The sequence below is a fragment of the Chrysochloris asiatica genome, unplaced genomic scaffold (genome assembly GCF_000296735.1).
Source record: "Chrysochloris asiatica unplaced genomic scaffold, ChrAsi1.0 scaffold00144, whole genome shotgun sequence".
NCBI classification, from domain to species: domain Eukaryota; kingdom Metazoa; phylum Chordata; class Mammalia; order Afrosoricida; family Chrysochloridae; genus Chrysochloris; species Chrysochloris asiatica.
The window spans coordinates 7,162,893-7,188,275 of record NW_006408662.1 but is presented as its reverse complement, the minus strand read 5'-3'; the positions used below and the strand labels follow the sequence as shown (position 1 = coordinate 7,188,275).

At 41.0% G+C, this 25,383-nt stretch overlaps 1 protein-coding gene across 1 annotated transcript; it reads right to left on the bottom strand.

Annotated features, from left to right (window-relative positions):
- Positions 1–1,388: 1,388 nt before the first annotated feature.
- LOC102825142 (rho-related GTP-binding protein RhoU-like) lies at positions 1,389–25,383 on the bottom strand. The gene is made up of 5 exons (XM_006870582.1): positions 25,335–25,383; positions 11,142–11,587; positions 10,416–10,857; positions 8,519–8,577; positions 1,389–1,909 (listed from the first exon to the last, which is right to left on the bottom strand). The coding sequence occupies exons 1-5, from the start codon at positions 25,381–25,383 to the stop codon at positions 1,454–1,456; spliced, it is 1,452 nt and encodes a 483-aa protein (XP_006870644.1). The 3' UTR covers positions 1,389–1,453.

Genomic DNA, 25,383 nt, shown 5'->3' with positions numbered 1-25,383 from the left:
GAAAGAGTGAATCAGCAGCAAACACAGCCATGCACACACATGAGAGTGATTGTGTGAGGTGAACACCCAGCAGTGCATTGTGGCCGTTAATGATAAACAGGGACATTTTGTCTTCCATAAACATTTTCTGCAGGCCTTTTAAGAATATTCACTTTCCTGCAGATGGGACAATTTAAGTATAGACATTTTTAAAAATGAGTATAATGCTTCCTACTCCTCTAATTACCAAGGATGTGGGTAATTTAGTCCAGACACTCTAGAACCTAGCAAATGAGAACCCTCCAAATAAAATAAAATAAAATAAAACCATGAAAGAGTCACTGATAAATACCTGCTTGGCTCTTCATGGCACTTGGGTTGTGTTTATACAGTATAACACAACAGGCCTAAGAATAAAAATCCCGAATACAAGTTTCCTTTTTGGTCAAAACTGCCATAGAGTCAGTAGGTTCCATGCTGGTTGGTTGTTATTAAATCTTAACCAAGCAGTTATGACAAAAGCTAAATTAGTGAGTACTTTGGGTTTTACTGCTAGAGGTCTCTCTCTTTTTTTTTTTTTTTCTTCAGCTTTTTGCTCTTGAAAATATAAAATAAAAGATGGTTTGCATGGAGTTTCAAAGCTAAGTTCTTTCCATGGTTGACCTGTGTACATATGCACTATGCATTAAACAAAAAAAATAAATACATAAATGAAACCCAAATCAACTGCCCTTGAGTTGATTTTGTCTCATAGCGACGTTACAGGGCAGAGGAGAACTGGCCTCTATGAGCGTCAATGCTGCAGTCTCTATGAAGGACTCGGCCACGTCTCTCTCCCCCGGGAAGTGACTGGTGAATGCAAAGCCATGACCTTTTGATTAGCAGCCAAGCACTTAACCACTGAGCCACCAAGGCTCCTTCACTATGCACTGTTGTTGTTAAATGCAACTGAATCTGTTCTGAGTCAAAGTGGCCCAAGACAGGGCTTTTAAGGAACAGCTGGTGCATTTGAACCATGGACCATGTGGTTAGTAGTGCAGTGCTTGTCTTACAGTACAGCTACACACTAGGGCTATGCATTAAGTACCCTTTGATCAAAGGAGGGTTATCCACTACATTCCCCCTTTTGTTCTTCTGCACATTATAATGCAGCAAAATACCTCTCCTGACATACAGATCTGATGTGTCTTTTACATGTGAGATATACATTAATCCAGAGGTATGGAACTCTAAATTTCCAGAGTTATGAAAAACTCTGAACTTCCTTCAAAATTACTTTGCATAAGTATTTCACCCCTAGCTCAACCCAGAAAATTAAAGACAAGAAAGTATAGAGATTGAGAACTCCTCTTTGAATATGGAAAACACACATGCTCTCCAAACAGGTTCTACACAGTAAAAGAATTATTTCAGCTAATATAGCGTCTAATATTGATTTCATCTGAAAATAGTTTTTCTGACTTTCTTGCCAGCATTATACAAAACAACAGTATTTCTTCCACCAGGACTTGGAGAGGTTTTTCATCTTGTCTGGAGTCCTACTCTTGGATTTCTTTGGTTGTTGTTGAGTGTCCGAGTATTGAATGCCAGCAACAATGGCTGTGTCAAAGACTTCTTTGAGGTTCTTCTGAGTCAAGGCGGAACATTCTATGTAAGAGGAGGCTTTGATTTCTTCGGCACACAACTTTGCCGCCTCTTCAGGCACTGGTTTCTCTTTGCATTTGTCCAACTCAATGAGGACTTTGACATCTTCTCGGAGATCCGACTGAGTGCCGACCAGGATGATGGGGGCTTTGGGACAATGACAGCGGATCTCAGGCACCCACTTCTCACTCACATTTTGGAAAGATGAAGGGCTCACCACACTGAAGCACAGCAGGAAGATGTCTGTGTTCGTGTAGCAGAGGGGTCTGAGCTTGTCAAACTCATCCTGCAAGCAATCGAAGCATCCAAAAGTTATTATTCTAATCACCTTCCATCAGCAAAAATACCAAGCTTAGCATTTTCCTTAAAAGCATCCTAGCATGTAACAGAAACCAACTGATTGTAGAAGAGATAGTTTTACAAAGACACAATTTAAGTGGAGTCCGTGTTCCCAACATAGACAAAATAGCTGTCTTTTTCAAGGGTCAGTTACGACCGTTGTTGCTATTGTTAAGTGCCACAGCACAGCTGTCAAATACATTTGAGATTCACATAAACACTCATGACCTACTTACAAGTTGGTGTCCTGGCGTGGCATTGTGAGATAAAGCACTGGACCTCAAGGTCTGTTTGAAACACAAGATCTGTGGTTCAGACTTACCAACCGCTCCTCAGAAACCCTATACAGGGTCACTAGGAGTCGAAACTGACTCAACAGCACTAAACAACAACAACTTACATCGTATATAGAGTACAGAGAATAACGGACCAACCCGGAAATGGAATTGATGACCTCTGTTGGATAACACTCTCACTAGCAACTTAGAGAACATGTAACTTTCTGTGTCACGTAAGACAATTCTTGGTACCTTCTCCTTCTTGTTTGATAAATGAGTACCTTCTATTTCTTGTTTCGTCTTCTTTCTGATATATGTTTAATGTTTCTGGTAATTTCCCCATTGCAAGAAAAAGTTAAATATTATCTAGTTCTTTTGTTATTTAACTTTCGTTACTTATAAGCTAATATTTATATATGCATTCTTCCCTGCCCAAGGCCTTTTCTCCAGGCATAACCCTTTATCTGTTTTGTTTGAATGTACTTCCTTTATTTGAAACTCCATATTATAATTGTGGAGTCTTGGTGTGGCGCTCTAGGATAAACACTAGAATGCTAACTGCAAGGTCGGTAGTTCAAGCCCACCAGCCACTCCTTGGAAACCTTCTACATGGTCATTAGGAGTTGGAACTGACACAACGGCATGTAACAACAGAAACTTTTATTACAATTATGGGTCAACAACCAACTAATAAATATTAAAGTCAAAAGCAACAATGATCAGAAATGAGTAAGGCATTTCAAAATATAACAAGCATCTGCCAGTCTTCTAGAGGTAAAAGTTAAAAAAACAATTTAAGCTTCTTAATGCTACTTTTGCACTGGAAGAACACAGAAACTTGGCCAGGTAGACTATAGCTCAGCTCTTAATATATTTTAATTAAATGTTCCCTCTCTTATCAGAAGGCTTCAAAGTAAGAAGCACAGAAAAGAAAAACCAACCAATGAGGTCCGTGTTAAGTCGCCCCTCCACGTAGCTGTTCATGCCACAACTAGAAGGCCAGTCATCCTGGTTATGCCTAGTACTTTGAGTGTACATTGCCAATAAAAAGAAACGAAAGCACAAGAACGCCTGCCGGGGTTTGTCACGGGGGTTTGCAAAGCTGACTTCAGCAGACCTCTTGAGAGTTCGTCTGAAGGACTCACGAAGCAAAAGAGAAACGAAACTCTGCCACTGGTTGCCTGACCAGAAACTTTAGATATTTGCTAATATAAATGGAATACACATAAGTACAATGAGGCCTGCTGGAATGAACCATTCTGGGAAAGGTGTTCTGGGGCCAAGCAAATGCATGTGCTTGCCAGCTCTGCTTCAAAGAAACTGTACAAGATTACATTTGGTGGCGAGGTGCGCACCGGGTGGGGCAGAATACTGGACAGACAGGCAGCTAAATAGTGCAGGTCCCTCTGGTCAAGCAGCAACCTGATTTTTTTTTTTTTTCTCTTCTCCTGAATATGTTTTTTTTCTAAGGACCTCACAAGTCCGAAGATGAAAGAATTTTCAGCTCCCAATGGCAGTCTGCAATGAACTACTCTCCTTTCAAACATACTCCTTTCTCTTATGCCAAAGGTATGTTCCTTAAAGTTCTCAGTCTTTGATCTGTTTCCACTTGGGTAAAACTGTGAGTCAGTGTTAGAAACTCTTCCTAACATTCTACAAACTTGTGTACATTCTAACGAGAAGAGTAAAAAGCACAAAATGCAATGTCTACTTATTGATTCTAACAGTAAGAGCTGAGGCTTTTCTCTCTCACTTTGTCAACTTCTATGTGAAACCCACATTGTAAACTGTCTTTAGGAATTTTCTGTATGCAGATTCTACTGGGATCGGAAGTGGAGGTGGCTAGTGTCATTTCATCAATTCCACGAGGATTTCAGGAGGAATGCTGAGAAGAGGAATGAATTCTAGTAGCAGGGCAACACTAGGAAAATATTGTACGTATCAATACAAGTCTACTAAAAAGTCATTTATCTGAACTAGAGAGAACACAAACAATTCTTCCCAATGATCAGTTTTGCAAATTGTTAAAAGAAATGCATATATATATATATATATATATAGAGAGAGAGAGAGAGAGAGAGAGAGAGAGAGAGAATTTACTGCTAATACTAGATTATATACATGTTTCCAGTTAATAATAGATATATAATATTTTCTGCTAATTAGTACATATGCAAGTTAGCAGGAAATATATATTTATGACTTTTGTTGTGAAGTGCCGTCAAGTCAGTTCCAACCCATAGCGACCCTGTATAGGGTTTCTGAGGAGCAGCTGGTGAGCTTGAACTGCCGACCTTTCAGTTCAAAGGGCTTTGCAGTCTGGCGCATTAACCCACAGCGCCACACCAGGACTCCATATTTATGACTAGTAGCAGGAACTATACATGTATATATATGTATATGTATATATTAGCGTTTCTTTTAACAGTTTGCAAAACTAGTCATGCTGATTATCTTTTCTATTCTAATTCAGGTAAATTACCTTTTACCAGACTTGTGTTGGCACCCACAATATTTTCTTACTGTTGACCCTGCTACTGGAATTGTAGGCAATTCTCATTAACACACAGTGGCCACACCAAGACACTCTCTCTCTCTCTCTCATATATTTATATGGAAAAAAACCCTAGCAACCTGTTTTTATTTTAGTGTCTGTGTAGCCACTCCTTGGAAGGCCCATACCAGGGCGCTGTGAGTCAGAACCGACTCAGTGGCACTTAACAACAACAACATTTATCTATAAAGAAACTCTGGTAACACAGTAGTTCCAAGTCAGGTTGCAAACCTCAAGGTCAGCAGTGCAAAACTACCAGCAGTTCCGCGGGACAAAGTTGAGGGTTTCTGCTCTCATAAAGATTTATAGCCTCGAAAACTATATATGGGGTTCCTATGAGTCGGAACCCAATTGATAGCACTTATCAACAATAACATACATAAATGAAATCACTTTTTTCTGATGTTACTAAAATCTCGGCAGGAGAAAAATGAGACTTTCTGTTCCTATAAAGATTTGCAGCCTTGATAACCCTATTTAGGGTTGCAATGAGTCAGAACTGACTCGATAGCACACAACTACCACCACCACCACCATGTTGTGTTGTTGTCAAGTGCCGTCGAGTCGGTTCTGACCCATAGTGACCCTGTATAGGGTTTCCAAGGAGCAGCTGGTGAACTTGAACCGCCGACCTTTCAGTTCAAATGGCTTTGCAGTCTGGCGCATTAACCCACAGCGCCACACCATATACATACACATATGCATATTGTATATCATATATAAGTATATTATGCATATTAGAGCAGGAGAAAAAACTGGTTATAAGTACATATCTAATTACTTATATAAATAAGCATATTTAAGTGTTTGCTGATAAGTGTCATCGAGTTGATTCTGACTCAGAATAACCCCATAAAGAGTTTCTGCAAAGCGGCTGGTAGGTTTGAAATGTCAATCTTGTGGTTAGCAGTACAGTGCTTATCCTACAGTGCTACACCAGGACTCCTTAAGCATACATAAGTACATCACATATATATTTTGTTAAATGGCGTCAAGTCAGTTCTGACTCATAGCAACCCTATAAAGGGTTTCCAAGGAGTGACTGGTGGGTTTGAACCACCAACAGGAGGAAAAGACTAGTTTTATTTCAATATCTATGTATTGTCCTCCAGAGAAAAATACTTTTTCATAGTTTTTTAAAGTTGGATTTTTAGCTGTTGGTATTATTTAATAGGTATATATTATAAACTATATAAACCTTCAGTAAATCTGGTATGATACATGGTAAATATAATAAAAACATTACAGGGAGGCCAGAAGAATTTCCAATTAACTAAAGCGTAACAATTGAGCACCAAAATCTTTTTGTCCTGCAATTATACACTTTTTTTACATAAAATATTTTTTAAATTATTTTCATGCCCCCCTGAATTTTAAACAAATAAAACTAAGCATGATTGAACTCTTCCTTGGCAATTCAGGATCAGTCTTACAGTTTTTCTGGCAAAAAGTCTTATTTCTCTTTCAAAACTCTGATAAGGCCTCTTTGTTTATGTGAACCTGCCAGTCAGTCTCTTAGCTGATACCACCTTTCTCTCTTCTCTTGTATCCTTTACTCGCTACTATAAATGTGTTTTGTCTTTCCTCTAGACTGAGCTCTAAAAGGCAGGCCCAAGACTTCTCTATGCATTGCACTGAAGCTAGTACTTCATCCTTCATCCATTCTATAAAAGGTTAGTGCTCTATGATAAGCATTAGATTGCCAACCGCAAGGCCAGTGGTTCCAACCCACCAGCTCCTCCTTGGAAGCCCTATACAGTCCCCATGTGTTAGAACTGGCTTGCTGGCACTTAACGACACCACCACTGTGGGCCAGGTAAAGAACACTGGTGGTGCCGTGGGTAAAGCACTTGGACTGCTAACCCAAAGGTTGAAGGTTTGAACCCACTAGGTGCTCCCAGTGAGAAAGATGGGGCAATCTGCTTCAGTAAAGATTTACAACCTCCGGAGCCCTGTGGAGTACTTCTACTCAATCCCAGTGCCACAAAGAGGCAGAACTGACTCAGTAGAAATGAATTTGGGTTTAGCGTGCCAGATCCTGACCCTCCCACCTCTGGAAGGTGAGTATGGTGTGGAGAACTCACATCTGACAGAAGAATGTCCACTGGGCAGTGGAATTTGCTATGTTGCTTGCTTCTCCCCTCAGAGGCCTCTGACAGCAATATCTTTAGATTTCCTGGGTTCCTCTGTCTTATGGGTATTTCTCAGGCTCTGAGCTAGCTACTCTGCCTGCTCATATAAAGGTCAGAAAACCTACTCATAATAAGAAAATGTTCTCACTTTATTCAAAGCAATTAATATTTAATTAAACATACTAGTATGACATTCTAAAAGATTAAATGCTAGAAGAGACTGTGTTGTGATTTTTTTTCTTTCCATAAGCATTAGCATCCAGATTGTTTTTGTCTTTTTTCTACTCATGGTGAAGGGAAAGCTGAGGTGTTTCCACTTTTAGGGTAAGGGACAAACTGGTGAGGCTGCAGTACAACTGCTATGGCCACTGCCAAACTGGGGCTGAGCCAGGACAGCAAAGGCCACCTTTAAGTTTCAAAATAAAACCTGTCCTCAGCACAGGTAAGCCACCTGGCTTCCCCGTGGGTTTGGGGGACCCTGGAAAGGCAATTTGTTAAATGCATATGGTCAGGTGATAGCTTCAGCAGATGAAGCTACCTGTCTATGAGGAACTTACCACCACTCTCCCTGAGTCCCGCAAGTACTGGAGAGATGAGACATCTAGTAACCCGCTACTTGAGCAAACTCAGGAGGCACACATCGTATTGTATAAGGTTTATAAGGCAAAGCATGACTCCAACGACTTGAGCATTTGTTTTATGGCTATTTCATGAGATAAAGAGCACCCTGAAAATTCTTCAGTAGAACACCCCAACGGAAAGTCACCCAGACCCGTCCCTTGTCTACACTTTCTCCATCACTCCCTGATAAGTTTTTTTTTTAATATAAAATGAAAGGATTTAATGAACTACATGAAAATGGTAGTCTTATCATTACACTTAGTCTGATTTACCATGGAAACAAGAATCAAAAAACTACCAAATGTTCTCACTTTCAAGGTAGCAAATAAACATCATATGACAATTAATACTATTAGGCTATCCCTGTTAAGTTTTGTCTAAGTGGCTGGTCCTTATGACAAGAATAAATGTTTACAGTAATTTTGAAAATAATAAGTCTTAGTTTAGCTTAATTTAGGACATATCAGCATCTGCACCTTTGTTTAACGAGGACGGGGTTAGTCCTTAGTGAGCAAAATCATAAATTACTAAGGGGAAATAGTAACACTCACTAACTATCCAAAACACCATCTTAAATATTTAATTCTCTGTCCTTTAACATAATTACTATTAGATATTGCCAACTTATTTCAGAAATAATTACAAAGCATTACTGATCCATGTTAATAGTAAACAAAAGTCAATGATATTAGAAGTCTCTATAAGATAAGAGTTGTTTCTCTTTCCTGCTCACACTGAGCTTGGCCAGATCCTGTTTGATGATTGAGTCCCAAAGTGCATTGCTTCCTCCCCCCAACTCCCACCCCCACGCCGTCCTCTTTGAGGAGCTGCCAGCAAGGGTGAGTTTACTTCATGAGGCTTTAGAATGACCCAGTTACTGAAGAAATCATTTGGAAACTCATAAAAAGCTATTTGGAAACCCCTAAACGGTGATTTCCTTTCCCTGGACTAAGCAGTAAAGTGATACTGACCTGGCCAGCGGTGTCACAAAGCTGAAGTTGCACAGGTTGCCCATCTACAGACACCACAGCTGGAAAATGAGAACAAAATGACCATCAAACCGAAAGAAGGTGGTAGAGGAGTCAGACTTTTCGTCTGTCCTCCCATTTTTGCTTCAAATCCTTCAACTCCTCTTCTCCGTCCTTTAATGAATGAAAGACTTAACTAAAACAAAGAAATCCGATCCAAGGCAAACATTTTAGTATATAAACCCTTCAGGGCTCCACAAGTCACTTCACCAAAGCAGATGAGGCAGCAAATCACTGCGCTCTTTGATGGCACCAGAATGGCCCTTCCCTTTCTTTGGAGCCCAAGATTTATCTTCCTGTCACACTGGTTTCAAAGGACCTAAAAACAACACTGGGGCTAAGTGGGAACTAACCTGGCCTTTTAAAATTGGTGGCAAACCTCACAAATAATTGTTTCCCTTGGGAAATGTTCCTGAGTTCAGGGTTTATCATAAAATCCTACCTTGTTTTGAGAACATGTGCAAATACAGACTGCCCTCACTGTCCTGTTGATGAACCATGTTCCTCCCTATCTCCCTTAGCCAGTTCAGAGAATTAAAGAGAAAAGAATGAATCTCATAGTGCGGACATATGATGGTGTGCAAGAAAATGGGGCCTTCATTTGGGAGGCTTTAGAAGTTTTTATTTGAATTAAGTAATTTTTTTTTTTAATGACCGTTTTGTCTCAAGATTTGTAGACTATTCTAAGTGTTTATACCTAGTCGGTATCAGAAACAAACACACAAAAATATCATTTAGGTTGGGGGACTCACTCGAGTGACCCTACTGCCACGGAGTAGATTAGTGGATTCTAACTCTTGGTAACCTCGCAGGACAGAGAACAAACTGTTCTGTGGAGTTTCCAAGGCTGTAATCCTTCCTGGAGAACATGGTTGGTTTGGTTAGCAGCTGAGAGTTTAAGTACTGCGGTCGGCACCAGGACTCCTTAAGACTGAATCTAGGCTGCGATAGGAGAAATCACGGCCCCATCATACAGCAGGTAGACCTTTGGAAATATGGTCAGTGAAACAATATTTTTTTAAGAGGGGCAAGAATATAGGTCACTCAGTAGATTGTAAATGTTTTTCCTGAAATTTCAAAAAGACTTGAAATATTCATTAAAAGGATTCCCTTAGCTTTGTAGCTACCAAACCATGGGATATTCCACCCAATATGAGTGTTTTAAGTAGCTTAAAGAGACACTGAAAAGGTTCTTGTGTGTCACACAGTCGATTCTGATTAATTGTTGTTAAGTGTCATCCAGTTGGTTCCAACTCAGGACTCATAGTGACCCTGTTTCGGGTTTCCAAGGAGCAGCTCATGGTTTGAACTGCCGGCCTTGTGGTTCTCAGTCCAGTGCTGATCCTACAGCGCCACACCAGGAGTCTGATTCATAGCGACCCAAAATGGTGGAGTACTGCTGTCCCATGGGGTGTCCTAGGCTGTAGTCATTACAGGGGCAACATTTCCGGTCATTTCTTCTGTGGGTGAGTTAGCAGGGTTGACCTTTCGGTTAGCAGTTTAGAGTTGAACCACTGCGCTCCTAAGGCTCCTTCGCATATCCTAGACTCCAGAAATTGAACTGAACTCTGAATTGGATCCATTTCCCAGCTAGAGCTTAGCATGATGCCCTGCCAACCCCCTTGGAAGTCCTCCAACATCTTAAAAGTGTTCAGTCAGGTAGCCAGTCCCTTTCTAATACTCTGTTAACGCCATTGTCCTGAGCAGCTGCTAATGTTAACTCTCAGCCAAAGTGTTTCTTGACAGCCCCTGAGCCCAGATGGATGCCCACCCCACCCAACCCCCACAACACACACAGGCCCCCCATTCCCAGCCCCAATGGCCCCCTAGGCAGTCTCACCGGAGAAGTTGTCGAAGGCAGTGGGGATGTATTCGGTGGGGTAGCCATTGGTGGTATAGCTCACCACCAGGCTTGTTTTCCCCACGGCGCCATCTCCGACCAGCACGCACTTGATGCTGCGCCTCTCGGCGCCGCCAGCCCGACAGCGAGAAGCTAGCGCTGCAGTTCTGCCGCTGCGCACCCTGCGCGGAGGCACGGGCGGCACCTCGCAGCCACAGCAATCCGCCACAGGCTTGCTGATGTATTCTGGGTTCCCTTGATGCGGCGGCATTGAGCTCTCAGTCTCGAACGTGGAAGTGAAAGGATCTAGGGGGACCAGTGGCTGGAGACGGGGGAACAAGAGGGGCCCTGGATCTCCGAGGGCCAGCAGCTCCTTCCCTTCACCACAGCTGCCGAGCGCCTGGGGCGTCCTGGGATCCCGCGGGCGTCCACGCCGCAGGTACTGGAGACAGAGGTGAGAGGGTATGGTCCGGCCAATGACTCCGTGTCCCCCTTCCTCCTGAACAGGCGTGCTGGTGAGCGACGGATGCCCACCAGGGACCGGGGAAATACCCGCGGCTACTCTGCCCCTCGCCCTAAGGTTCACGTGCGCCTGGAGCAGGGCTCAGGTAGGCAGGATTCTATCCTAGATCGTGGGCTGTGGCCCTCCAATCTCCACGAAAGCGGCCAATCCAGATTCTTCTGCTCCGAGACAAAGGCAATCCTGGGGAGGGTCGCGGATAGCACGCTGGTGTAGGAGCGCCTCTGGCTTGGTTTGTAGGGCGCGGAGAACTGTAGCCTAGGATCTGAGCCGAGCACCTCCTCTCCCGCCGCTCCTCCGTGACACAACTCGTGGGGTGCGGACCGGGAAGGGAAAAAAGGGGCGGCCCAGCACGCGCGGCGGTGGCGACGGCTCCCTCTCTGGCCGAGGCCACAGCGCACTCTGCCTGCGCGCTGAGCCGCTGCACCTCTGGCCGAGCTAGTTCGTCGCCGGGCGCGCACACAGAGACTTGAAAGCCGTCTCACTGAGGGCGCGGCCGTAACACTGGGCAGCTCCCTCCGAGTCCCGGAGCCCGAGTGAAGCCGCCGGCGCCAATTGGCTGGACGGTTCTCCGCCCCTCGCTCTTGAGGGGGCGGAGAAACCCAAGCCACCGCCTTTTTTCTCACAATGTTCCCACCTCCCTGGCTGTGGTCTGCTCACCAAGTTCTTCACCCGCTTCACCCGTTTCCCCAGACCCTCCCCGCGGGGACCGCCTACATCCCAGCTAGCCCGGTACCCTGCTGTCTGTCTCCATTCTTGGCTGTGGTGTGAAATTCTCTGATCCTAGCTCTCCACCCAAGGGAGGGAGAAAGATGTGTCTGGGGGCCAATTTCTCTACAAGAGACTGGATTAACATACGAAAGTTTTGTTCATTTCTTTCTTTAAAAAAAAATTTTTTTTTTTAATTTTAAAAGTCTGGCTATAGACCCAAAGTGTGAGTTTTTTTTTCTTTTAATATAGCATTTTGGGGTAAAACTTCATTTTAAATGCTGATGTGCCTTTCGGCATACGATAAACCTTTATACTTTTATGGTCTAGCAACTTTCCTTATAGCCCCAATTGCTTCATCTGCTTAAATGATATTCAGGGCCATTAATATTCCCTGAAAACAATAATACAATATCTTTGACGCCCTCCTGTCTTCCTCGCACAAGATAAATGTATAGTACATTTTTTATGAGACTCACATGAAATATTAAGTTAAGTGCCTTCAAGTCGATTCTGACCCTCAGTGACCCTATACAGGGTTTCCAAGGAGCAGCTGGTAGGTTTGAACTGCTAACCTTGTCCTACAGCACCATGGGGGGGGGGGGGCACCTGACATATGAGTGCTCTGAATTCCCTTGTGTGGAAGGACACAAACCTGTAACAGGATCACAAGCAACATATTTATCTCAGTGTGTATTATAATTCAAATCTTCCTACAGAAACTATAATCAGTTACAAAATTGAAGTGGTCAAAGAGTACAAGGCTAAAAAAATGTAGCAAAAAAAAAAAAAAAACAGTATTGTAAAGGTGTGCTTTGCCAAACTTTGTCATGAGATCTGTGGATTATCTTTCAAATCTTCCTTTAGAAAATATAGTCAGTTACAAAATTGAAGTGGTCAAAAAGTATGAGGCTAAAAAATGTAGAAAAACAAAGTATTTATAAAGGTTGTTGTTTTTACGTGCCATGGAATCGGTTCCTACTAATAGTGACCCTGTACAGGGTTTCTGAGGCTGTAAATCTTTACGGGAGCAGAACGCCTCATCTTTCTCCCATGGAACAGCTGGTAGTTTGGAACTGCTGACCTTAAGGTTCACAGCCCGATTCGTAATCACTACGCTACTGTCATGAGATCTCTAGCATCAGTTCTATCATCAGGGCCATGTTTTCCAGCTACTAATTTTTCCTCTTTGTTTTCTAACTTTCTGATCCAAATCACCAACAATTATCAATGCATCTTGATTGCATGTTTGATCGATTTTAGATTGCAGAAGTTAGTAGAATTCTTCATTTTCTTTATCACTGATTAATGCATAAATTTGAATAATAGTCCTATTAACTGTTCTTTCTTCTAGGCTTATGGATATTATACTATCACAGACAATGTTCTTTTTAATGATTAATATGACACTATTCTGCTTCTAAGGAGTTCTGGTGTGGCGCTGTGGATTAATGCACCAGACTGCAAAGCTGTTTGAACTGCAAGGTCGGTGGTTCAAACTTACCAGTCACTCCTTGGAAACCCTATACAGGGTTGCTATGGGTCAGAACTGACTCAATGGCACACAACAATTCTGCTTCTATTTGTCATTTCTGGCATGGTAAACCATATGACTCTCTGGTTAAAGAATGGCAAATACTTGCGTTTAATTGACTACAAAAAGACATTTGACTGTGTACATCATAACAAACTATGGATAATATTATGAAAAATTGGAATTCCAGAACACATCATTGTGTTCATGCGGAACCTATACAAAGAACAAGCGGCAGTCATTTGACTAGAAGGGGTTACTGTGTGGTTTAAAATTAGGAACGGTGTACATCAGGGTTGTATTCTGTTACCATGTAATTTTATTCAATCTGTTTGCTGAGCAAATAATCTAAACCCTGGATTATATGAAAAAGAATGGGGCTTTAGATTGAAGCATGTCTCATCTACAACCTGTATATGCAGATGACACAACCTGGCTTGCTAAAAGAGAAGAGGACTTGAAACATGTACTGAAGAAAATCAAAGACTACTGCATTCAGTATAGATTAGACCTCAACATAAAGGGAAAAAAAAAAAAAATCCTCACAACTAGACCCATAAACATCACGCTAAACATAGAAACTATTAAAGTTGTCAGGAACTTCGTTTTACTTGGCTCCACAATCAATGCTGATAGAAGGGGTTGGTGGTGTTCTTAGGTGCCACTGAGTTGGTTCCTACAGAGAGCATCAACATGCACACCACAGAATAAGGCTTGGTCCTGTACCATGCCCACATCCGTTCTTACACTTGAGCCCACTGTTGCCCCAGTATACCAAACCATCTCGTTGAGGCTCTTCCTCTTCTTTTCTGATCCTCCACTTTACCAAGCATGATGTCCTTCTCCAGGGACTGGTCCCTCCGCGAAACGTATCTGGAATATGAGAGACCAAGTCCCGCCACCTGGATTTGAAGGAGCATTCTGGCTATACTTTTCCTGCACCACATATTTGTTCTTCTGACAGTCCATGGTATTTCAATATTCTTCTCCAAAAATCTAACTCAAATGCATCAATTCTTCTATGGTCTTACTTATTCATTGTCCAATTTTCATATGCATATATTGTTGTTGTTGTTAAGTGCCATCAAGTCAGTTCTGACTCATCACAACCCTGTATAAGGTTTTCAAGGAGTGGCTGGTGGGTTTGAACTGCCAACCTTGTGATTCACAGTCCAGTACTGATCCTACTGCACCATACCATATGAAGCTATTAAAAACACCTTGCCTTGGGTTAGGCACACCTTAGTCCTCAAACTGACAGCTCTGCTCTAAAACACCTTTAAAGAGGCCTTGTGCAGCAGATTTGCCTAATGCAATACGTCATCTGATTTCTTGACTGCTGCTTACATGAGCGTCGATAGTGGATCCACACAGAATGAAGTCTTTGACTTCAATCTTTTCTGCATTTATATGGATGTTGTTTATTGGTCCACTGGTGAGGATTTTTGTTTGCTTTACATTGAGGTACAACCCATACTGAAGACCGTGGTCACTGATCTTCATCAGTAAGTATTTTAAGTCCTCTTTGCTTTCAGCAAGCAAGCCTGTATCATCTGCATATCACAGTTAATTAATGAGTCTTTCTCTAATCCTGAGGCCATGTTCTTCATTAGATAATAAAGTTTCTCAGATTATTTGCTCAGCGTACAGATTGAGTAAATATCGTGAAAGAATACAACCCTGTTTTTAAACCATTCAGTGTCCCCTTGCTCTGTTCCAGCAACTACCTCTTGGTCTATGTACAAGTTCCTCAGGAGCACAATTAGATGTTCCAAAATACCCATTTTCCATACTGTTGTCCATAGCGTGTCATGATCTAGACAGTGGAAAGCCTTGGCATAGTCAAAGCACAGGTTAACATCTTTTGGTATTCTCTGCTTTCAGCCAAGATCCATCTGACATCAGCAATTACATCCCTCATTCCACATCCTCTTCTGAATCTGGCTTGAATCTCTGACAGACCCTGTCAATTTACTGTTGTAGCCAAATTTAGCAAAATTTTACTTGCATGTGATATTAATATTGTCTGATGATTTGTGAAGTTGTTGGGTTAATTATCTTTGGAATGGGCACAAATAAGGATCTCTTCCAATCAGTTGGCAAGGTATATATCATCCAAACTTCTTGGAATCGTTAACTAAGTGCCTGCAATGCTGCATCAGTTTGTTCAAAGATTTCCGTTTGTATTCCATCAATTCTCAGTGCTTTGTTCCTTACCACTACTTTCAATTCACCTTGTACTTCTTCCTTCAGTACCATTGGCTTTTGATCATATGCTACCTCATGAAGTGATTAGACATTGAGCAATTCTTTTTGGTACAGATTCCTTCCATCTTTTTTGGATGCTTTATGCATCAGTCAATATTTTGCCCCTAGAAACCTCCAATATTTCAAGTTGAGGCTTGAACTTTTTATTCAGTTCTTTCAGCTTGAGAAATGATGAGCATATTCTTTCCTTTTGGTTTTCTAACTCCAGGTCTTTGCACATTTCATTTATAATACTTGACTTTGTCTTTTCTAGCTGTCTTTTGAAATTGTCTGTTCAGCTCATTTACTTCCTCATATCTTCCATTTGCTTTAGCATCTCTGTGCTGGAAAGCAAGTTTCAGAGTCTCTTCTGACATCCATTTTGATCTTTTCCTTCTGTCTTATCTTCTTAATGACCGTTTACTTTCTTCCTGTATGATGTTATTGATATCATCCCATAACTCTTCTGGTTTTCGGTTATTAGTGTCTAATGCATCAAATCTGTTCTTCAGATAATCTCTGAATTCAGGTAGGATAAATTCAAAGTCATATAGTCATATTTTGGCTGTTGTGGACTTTTTAAATTTTCTTCAGGCTCAGCCTGAACTTGCATGTGAACATTTAATGGTTTGTTCCATAATCTGCCCCTGGCCTTTTTGAGCATATGGAACATCTCCACCATCCAGGCATCTGGTGGGGTCCATATGTATACTTGTCTTTTATGTTATTTAAAAATTAGTTTGCAATGAAGAATTCATTGGTCCTGCAAAATTCTGGCCTGTGATCTCCAGCATCTTTTTATAAAAAAAGGCCATATTTACCAAGTACTGAACCCTCCTCCTTGGTTCCAACCTTTGCATTCTAATCGCCAGTAATTATCAATACATCTTGACTGGCTGTTTGATCAACTTCAGACTGAAGAAGTTGGTAGTATTCTTGAATGGCGTCATCACGGGCTTTAGTAGTTGGTGCATATATCTGAATAATAGTTGTATTAACTGTTCTGCCTTGTAGGCGTATGGATATTATCCTATTATAGACAGCATTATATGTCAAGAGAGATCTTGAAATGTTCTCTTTGATGACAAATGTGTCACCATTCGTCTCCAATTTGTCATTCCTGATGTAGTAAATCATGTAATTGTAAAATTCAAAATAGCCAATACCAGTTCATTTAAGCTCACCAATACCTAGGATACTGATCTTTAAGTGTTCCATTTCATTTTTGACAACTTGCAATTTTCCTATGTTCATACTTTGTACATTCTATGTTCCAGTTATCAATGGATGTTTACAGCTGTTTCTTTTCATTTTGAGTTGTGCCCCATTAGCAAGTGAAGGTACCCAAGGCTTGACTCCATCCATGTCATCACGATCAACTCTGCTTGGAAGGAGCAGCTCTTCTTAATCATAATTTGAGTTCTTTCCAACCTGAGGGGCTCATCTTCTGGCAGTATATCTGACAGTATTCTGGTGCTCTTCATAATGATTCAATATTCAAAAATGTGACAATGTTCCACTGCTATTCATAAGGTTTTCAGTGACTAGACATTCAAATATAGTCTGCCTTTCTTCCTTCCGAGTCTCTTTGTCTGCAAGCTCAGCTGAAACTTGTCCACCACGGATGACTCTCCTGGTATTTAAAATACTGATGGCATAGTTTCTAGTATCTCAGCAACATGCAAGCCACCAAAGTACGGCAAACTGACAGAAGAGTGAGTCATTTGGAAGTCTGTTTGTAAATTATTTGTTCAAGTGTTTTGCCCATATTTCTTCTGCATTTTCTGTCTTTTTCTTATCAACTTGAAGTATTTCCTTATATATTCTAGATAAAAGACTCTTTCAGCATTATATGCATAAAATACATTCACTTCCGTATCTTAGACTTTTCTTCATAGAAAGGAAATTTATTATTCCCATTTTTAAATGTTTTGTTTGTTTGTTTTTTCTTTCAAATTCAAAAAAAATTTGCTAATTGTAAAAACTGAGACTTTGTCCAGCACATACACTAAAAAACAAACTCATTTTGGGTTGGTATCATTAAGAAGCAGTATGCCAGGCCTTTCTTCTTTGGAACCCCTGAGTAGGTTTTATCTGCCAACTGTTAAGTTATCAGACCATCACAAACTGATCGTGTCACCCACAATTATAAACCTAGCACACACAGGGAGTCATTTTAAGGATGAAGGGGAATTGGGATCAGCAGCTAACCTCTTAGAAGCTCTGAATTCATAACAGAGGGCAATAGTGTATCCACCTAGCAAGCTACTAGTTCTGCGTTGAATTTTGGTCTGTAATTGTTACTCAGGAAGTGACATTTCAAAACCAAGACACATATAACTTGCCCATACAGCTTTCAAAATAGTACTTATTATTTTTAAATTTTCAATTGACCTAAAACTAAGAATTTTTTCCTTGTTCTTCAGTATAGAGACACACTGGCTATTCAATATCTAGGGTGCCCCACTGGCCAGTCATGTGCTTGGAGGCCTGTAAGACTTTCTTCTGTAAAGGAAAACCTGCCTAAATCTGTGTTTTGGTGTATTTTTTCTTCAATTATCAGAAAATACAATACTTTCAAAATAATTAATGTAAATTTGGGTGTGTTTTCCTTTCTTTTGATTGTTTCTACTTTACTTTAGGGGGAAAATTAATTATAATCTGAAAGGTATGACAGAGACATATACTAACCACTAAATACCTATGTGCTCCCCAGTGTCTTCTGTCTTACCATTAGAAAGAGATATGAGATCAGTTCTATAGCCAATGAACTGGAAGAGGAAGTCATTTCCAGAAAGAAACATTTAACCGTTGGTACCTAATCTCCTGACCTCTCTTTCCTGGAAACCATGTGTTCCACATGGTCTGGCTACAAGCTGTAGTCACTTAGAAAGGAGCTACCTTGCTCTAGAAAGCCACTAGATCTGCTGTAAACTTGACATGACCAGAAAGTAAAATATAGACTTTCTAGAATTTCCTTTGAACTATAATTGAACGCAGCCTATGGTAGTTTAAAAAAAAAAAAGCCAAATCCTAGTTGGTAGCTCACCAGAGAGTTAGGAACAGGACAATGATCAGAAATTCAAGCCAGATTCAGAAAAACACATGGCATGAAGGATGGTATTGTTGATAATGTCAGATGTATCGTGAATGAAAGCAGAGAATACCAGAAAGATGTTTACCTGTGTTTTATTCCACTCTTTGGATCATGACAAATTATGGATTGCATTGCAAAGAATGGAAATTCCAGGGCACTTAATTGTACTCATGTGGAACCTATGCATAGACCAAGAAGCAGTCGTTTGAACAGAACAAAGAGTATACGGCATGTTTTGAAATCAGGAAAGATGTGTATGAGACATTCTTAAGTCTGTATAGTGAGCAAATAATCTGCAAAGCTGGACTATGAATAAGAACCGAGACATCGGCACTAGAGGAAAGCTCATTAACAACCTACAACATGCAGATGATACAAGCTTGGCTTGTTGAAAGTAAAGAGAACTTGGACCACTAACTGAGCTAGATCAAAGACTACAGCCTTCAGTATGGAATACACCGCAACATAAGAAAAAAACCAAACAATCCTCACAATTGGACCATTATACAACATCATAAAAGATTGAAGTGGTCAAGGATTTCATTTTAGTGGGATCCACAATCAATGCCCATGGTAGCAACAGTCCAAAAGTCAAATTATGTATTGCATTGGGCAAATTGGTTGCAAAGGATCTCATTAAAATTTTAAAAAGCAAAGATGCCAAACTTTGATGGCTAAGGTGCAGATGACATAAGCCATAATGGTTGATTCAACATCTGTTCATAGTCTAGTCATAGATTAAAATAGTCTATTCACCACATTATGGGCTCCTGGTTTGACACTGTGGGTTAATGCGCTGGACTGCAAGGTCCATTTGCACTGCAAGGTTGGTGGTACAAGTTCACTAGCCACTCCTCGGAAACCCTACACAGGGTCATTATGGGTCAGAACCAACTTGAAGGCACTTAACAACACCAACAATTCACCTCGTATGCATGTGAAAGCTGGATATGATAAGATATGTTATACTTCTGTTTGCTATTGTAATCCCCATGGCTTTACTCTTCTGTCCCCAAGCTTTATCACAAGGAGCTCTGGTAGCTTAGGGCTTAAGTGCTCAGATGATAACGTAAGGTGGGTGCTTTGAACTCACCAGTCACTCTGGGAGAAGGATGTGACAATTTATTTCCATCAAGACTCCAGCCTTAGGAACCCTATAGGCAGTTCTACTCTGTTCTATAGGGTTTTTATGAATAGGAAATTAACTGGATGACCCTTAAAAACAGCATTTCTTGACATACCAAAAGACACAAAGGAGTGGTATGTAGTAGAAATTCTATTAGGACAGTTTTTACAATATTATTAAAAAACTATAAATTCACTATAACTAGTAAATTTGAAAACTAGTCAATCTTTGCTAATCAAAGTACTTTATAGAAAAGAATCGTACAAAAAACGTACTAGTGCTGTGTTAGGGATAAAATGATTCAACGAAGCAAAGGATTCTGCCCTCTAGGAAATTCTGATGAAGTGTGGGAAGAAAGCAAGTTGGGTAGCTCTGAGTTTGAGCTTACTTGGCATCAGTGGGCTTGGTTTCGTTTATGATAGGGGTAAGCACAGGTACACAAAAGGAACATACAACACAAGGTAAAGAGCTGGGGTGAACTTTCTGGGACAGGAACTATGTAAGCAGAGACCTGTGTGATAAATAGGATCACATCAGAGGGAAAAATAGGAACGGGTATACAGACTCACATTTGATGTCTATCAAGTGGAAAGAGGACCAAAGAGGATAATGAGGTTCTCTGAATGCAATTAAACCAAAGGGTAGGATGTTGGAAGGCCTAGATGAGATGAATAGGGTTGGGGAAGGAAATGGCTCAAGTTGGTGCTGGAAAGCCACATGGGGTTAGGATCATGCTAACTCTGGTGGTGGCGGTGGTGTACCATGGAGTCGATTCTGACTCATAGCGACCCTGCATAGGGTTTCTGAGGCTGTACATGTTTACGGGAGCAGAAAGCCTCATCTTTCTCCCATGGAACTGCTGGTAGTTTCAAACTGTTGACCTCGAGATTATCAGGCCAACTTGTAACTTCTATGCTACCAGAGCTCCTTATGTAAACTCTATGTCCAAGTAATTACCCAGTGTCCCCAAATGTATTAGACCCATGGCACAATTTAAAAATTATGCAGTGCTGGTGGTAAACAAACAGAAGCACATACAATATAATGCATTCTTGTCTTAAAAAAGAATAACAGAAAAATGGTGTCATATTAATTACTGCAAGAAGTAGCCAAATTTAATGAATATATTCTGATATATTTATAATAATATACAAGAAGAAATAGTAAGTGCTTTCCTCTTCCCTAGAATAAAATTATTTGTGGTAAATATATATATATATATATATAGCAAAACATTTGCCATTTCAATATTCTTCACCAGTATAGTTGAGTAGCATTAGTTATGTTGTTGAGGCAATATAAACATCTTTGTTATCTCATTCCAAAAATTCCCATCACTAATATGCAACAGAGAGGAGTCCTGGTGTGGTGCTGTGGGATAATGCATTGGACTGTAAGGTCGGCTTGAACTACAAGGTTAGCGGTTCAAATTCACCAGCTGCTCCTCAGAAGCCATATACAGTATTGCTTATGGGTCAGAACTGACTCAATGGCACTTACTTAACAACAACAGCAGTTGTGTAACAGAAGCTCAGTATACCTGAAGCAATGAGTCTCCCTTTTCTTTTCCTTTACATCTGCCTCTTGTTGTTGTTAAGTGCCATCAAGTTGGTTCCAACTCATAACGACCCTGGTATGAGATACAAAGACTTACTTTCTCTTTTAAGTAATATGCCATTTTCTAAGTAATATTCCAATTTCTGTATGTTCCGCATCTTGTTTATCCATTCTTCTGTTGGTTCTTTCCATCTTTTGGTTATTAGGAGTAACCAAAACAAAATACCACAATGTGTCTACAAGAAAAAGTAAAATTAAAATGACTCAAAGTACCAAGTGTTGGCAATGCTTTAGACCAACAGAAACCCTTACACATTGCTAACTAAAATGCAACTGGTGTAACTAGTTTGGAAAATTGTTTATCTTTATCTACCCTATACAGGGTTGTGATGAGTCAGAACCAATTCAACGACACTTAACAACACCACCAATATTAAAGAAACTCACTGTTTCAATTATGTATTACTGCATAACAAACCACCCCCAAACTTCTTGAAACAACAATACGTATTGTTTCCCAGGATATTTTGATGGGTTGGGCAGTTTTTCTCACACGGGCTCATGCATACAGCACATGCAGCTGGTGAGTTCATTGGGGTTGGACTTAACTGGGATAGTGGAACAGCTGGGTGTCTCTTTCCATGTGGTCTGGTATAGGCCAGGCATGGAGAATGAACGTGTTCTAAGATACTGAAAACACAGATAAAAAGAACTATAAGGCCAAGGCCCAGAACACACGTAGCATCACTTGCCTACATTCTATTGGTCAAAGCAAGTCACGTGGGCAACTATTACTCAAGGAAAGATGAAAAGACTATATTAATGGGAGAAGTGAAATTCACATTCATGCACAGGAAGAATTATTGATAACCAACTTAGAAAATCAAATCAATCCCCTAAACCAGCAATTTACCCTTCCTAGGTGGAGTCCTGGTGTGGCATTGTGGGTTGATGCATTGGACTGCAAGGTCAGTTTGAACAGCAAGGTCAGCAGTTCAAGCTCACCAGCCACTCCTTGGAAACCATATAAAGGCTTTCTATAAGTCAGAGCAGACTCGATGGCACTTAACTACAGCAATGACAACAAAGGTATATATCAGATCTCTGAATGACAGATCTCTGAATGACTTATTAATCAAAAGGTTGGTGGTTCAAATCCACTCAGGCACTGTAGAAGAACCGATCATCTGTTTCTGAAAAAGTATCTACTGAAAACCTTATGGAGCACAGTTCCATTCTGACACACAAGGAAGGTGTCCCCATGAATTGAAATTGACTTGATAGCAATGGGGTTGGATTTTTTATTTAGGCATAGACTCAACAGAAATGTATGTTCACATGCATTTCTGAGAGTGCACACATGATTTCCACATACATTTTCTACATGTATGGAAACCCTGTACAGGGTCATTATGAGTTGGAACTGACTCCACGGCATATAACCACCACCACCACCATACATGTGTTAAATAGCATTTTTTATAAGGGCTCAAAACTGGGAACCATCTAAGTGTCCAGGACAGTAAAATGGATGAGTTACTTTTGGAATGTATGTAGTCAGGGAAATGAGTAAACTACAAACACATAGAACAAGGATAATGAGGAATGAAACCAGTTTCCAGAAAAAGACGTTGTACTATGTGATTTGACGTATATACACTTGTTATTGTGAACTGTCTTCTTAATGGGCAAAACTACACACTAGTGCTAGACAGCAGGATAATAGTTTCATTTGGGAAGGAGAGGTCTTCTGATGTCCCAATGACGTTCTGTTTTTTTTGTCTGAGTGGAGATTGCTTAGATGATTATCCCAAGTTCTTGTTGTTAAGTGGTCTCTGGTCATTTCCAGCTCATAGCAACCCTGTGTGTAGTTTCCAAGGAGCGGCTAGTGAATTTGAACCACAAACTTTGCATTTTGCTGTCCAGTGCTTATCCTACAGTACCACACCAGGACTCCAGGTGATTACCCCAATTATTTTGTACTAACGATGTTGTTCTGGTAGCGTTTGTTGTTGTTGTTGTTGTTATGTGCCGTGGAGTCGGAACCGACTCATAGCGACCCTGTACAGTGGTTACGAATTGGGCTGCGAGCCGCAAGGTCAGCAGTTCGAAACTACCAGCGGTTCCATGGGAGAAAGATGTGGCTTTCTGCTTCTGTAAAGATTTACAGCCTCGGAAACCCTGTGTAGGGTCACTATGAGTCGGAACCGACTGCACGGCACACAACAACAACAACGATGATGTTGTATACTTGTTTTATTCACTTTAATGAATTATATTTAGATTATGAAATAGTTTAAAATACTTTAATCTATAAATCACATTAAATAGGAACTGATGGCTATTTGTATTTTAAAGAACTACTTGCTTTTTAGGCTAGTACAGCACTAATTACATACTACAAACTTTTAATATTAAATAATAAATTCTCTTGTTGTTATTAACTGCCGTCAAGTCAGTCCCAACTCATAGTGACGCTGTATGGGGTTTCTGAGGCTTTAAATCTTTAGGGGAGCAGAAAGCCTCCTCATTCTCCCATGGAGCAGGTGGTAGGCTTAAACCTCGGACCTTGTAGCTTGTAGTCCCATGCTTATCATATGGAGCCACCACACTCCTTAATAAACTTCATAGTAAGATTTAAATGTGATATGATTTACCATAACTTATATGAAACTTTTCTAGGATGACACATCACAAAGTACTGCTATGCATTTTTTGTTGTTGTTGTTAAGTGCCATCGAGTGAGTTCCTACCCATAGTGACCCTGTATAAGGTTTCCTAGAAGCAGCTGGTGAGCTAGAACCACCGACCTTGCAGTTCAAACAGCTTTGCAGTCTGGTGTATTAACCCACAGTGCCACACCAGGACTCCGTGCACTTTTTGCCCTTCTAATTTTGACAGGACAAGTCCTGGTGTGGCACTGTGGGTTAATGTGCTGAACTGCAAAGTTGTTTGAACTGCAAGGTCGGCAGTTCAAGCTCACCATCTGCTCCTCAGAAACCCTATACAGGGTTGCTATGGGCTGGAATCGACTCAACAGCACTTAACAATATTTATTTTTAATATGAGTATAGAAATGACACCAACCATCTCTCCTACAACATTGTCTATTCAGCAGAGCTTGAAAATTCATTGCAATAGCTACAGAGAACTGAAACACCATCCTCACAGTTACGGGGTTTATTAGGGAAGTTAACAGGCTACAATTCAGGATCAGACAGGCTCAGGGAACAGTTTTTCCAGTCAGAATAACCTCTCCCCAGCCGTGTCTTGAGCCACAGGCACCTTGGCCTCTGCCCTGCTCCAGCAATGTAAGGAAGCTCTTTTAGGGAGCTCCATATTGCTATAAACTTGAGCCCTAAGGCACCTGGCTTTAGCTCCTCCCATAAAGTGTCTGGAGGCACCACATTCCACAAGCAAGCCCCCTGCCTGAAGGCACTTAGTTTTACTTTACACCACTCAGTCTTGGGCTCTGGGTCCTGGTTCTACTGCCACCACCCCTCTGATGTTACAGCTCTGTCTCCTGGCTGGAGGAGACTTGGGGATCTCAAGGCTCCCCTCCTGGCCTTTTTTCTTTAATGTAAGTAAAATCCCCCACACCTGTGTCTGAGATGGCTCATTGTATATGTACGTCAGAGTTCCAAAGTTTCACAATTAAGCCTGTTAACCATCACTCTCAACTGAATCATATAATCCACCTGCATCTTTCCTCATCTTATCTTACGCAGACCCATCAGGGAAACAAAGTTGTTTTGTGGAAGTTACAAAGACTATGGCTGGAGGAGCCATAGGAAGTCATTCAGTGCCCTGCAATGGGGATCACCTCGCATGAGTGCTATATATAGGATTTTTTGGCATTTTAAGTAAATTGAACAGGTTTTTCAGGATTACACATATAAATTCCATAATCCTGGAGAAAACTGAAAACACCAGAGAGATCCCATTGGAAGGATGGCAGGTAAACTTGCACCGTGAGCTCCCTAGAAAGGAAAGGCTATAAGTAAACTTGCACCGTGAGCTCCCTAGAAAGGAAAGGCTATAATCATTGTAAATTTTGAAAACAGATGCTGTGCAAGGCAGTTTGAGTTTTGCTGGAGGCACATTTTCCCCTAGGTCTTTGCTTATCTTACTCTTCAAACTCTCCCATGCTGGGTCTTCCCAGCTGCCGCACTCCGCCAT

Excerpts from the sequence above, each read along its gene's own strand:
- LOC102825142 (XM_006870582.1), bottom strand. The coding sequence starts at position 25,383 with ATGGCGGAGTGCGGCAGCTGGGAAGACCCAGCATGGGAGAGTTTGAAG. Across the intron at positions 11,588-25,334 it reads AGCATGGGAGAGTTTGAAGA|ACCACAGCCAGGGAGGTGGG; the intron begins GTAAGATAAGCA and ends CTTGGTGAGCAG. Across the intron at positions 8,578-10,415 it reads TGCCTTCGACAACTTCTCCG|CTGTGGTGTCTGTAGATGGG; the intron begins GTGAGACTGCCT and ends CTCATTTTCCAG.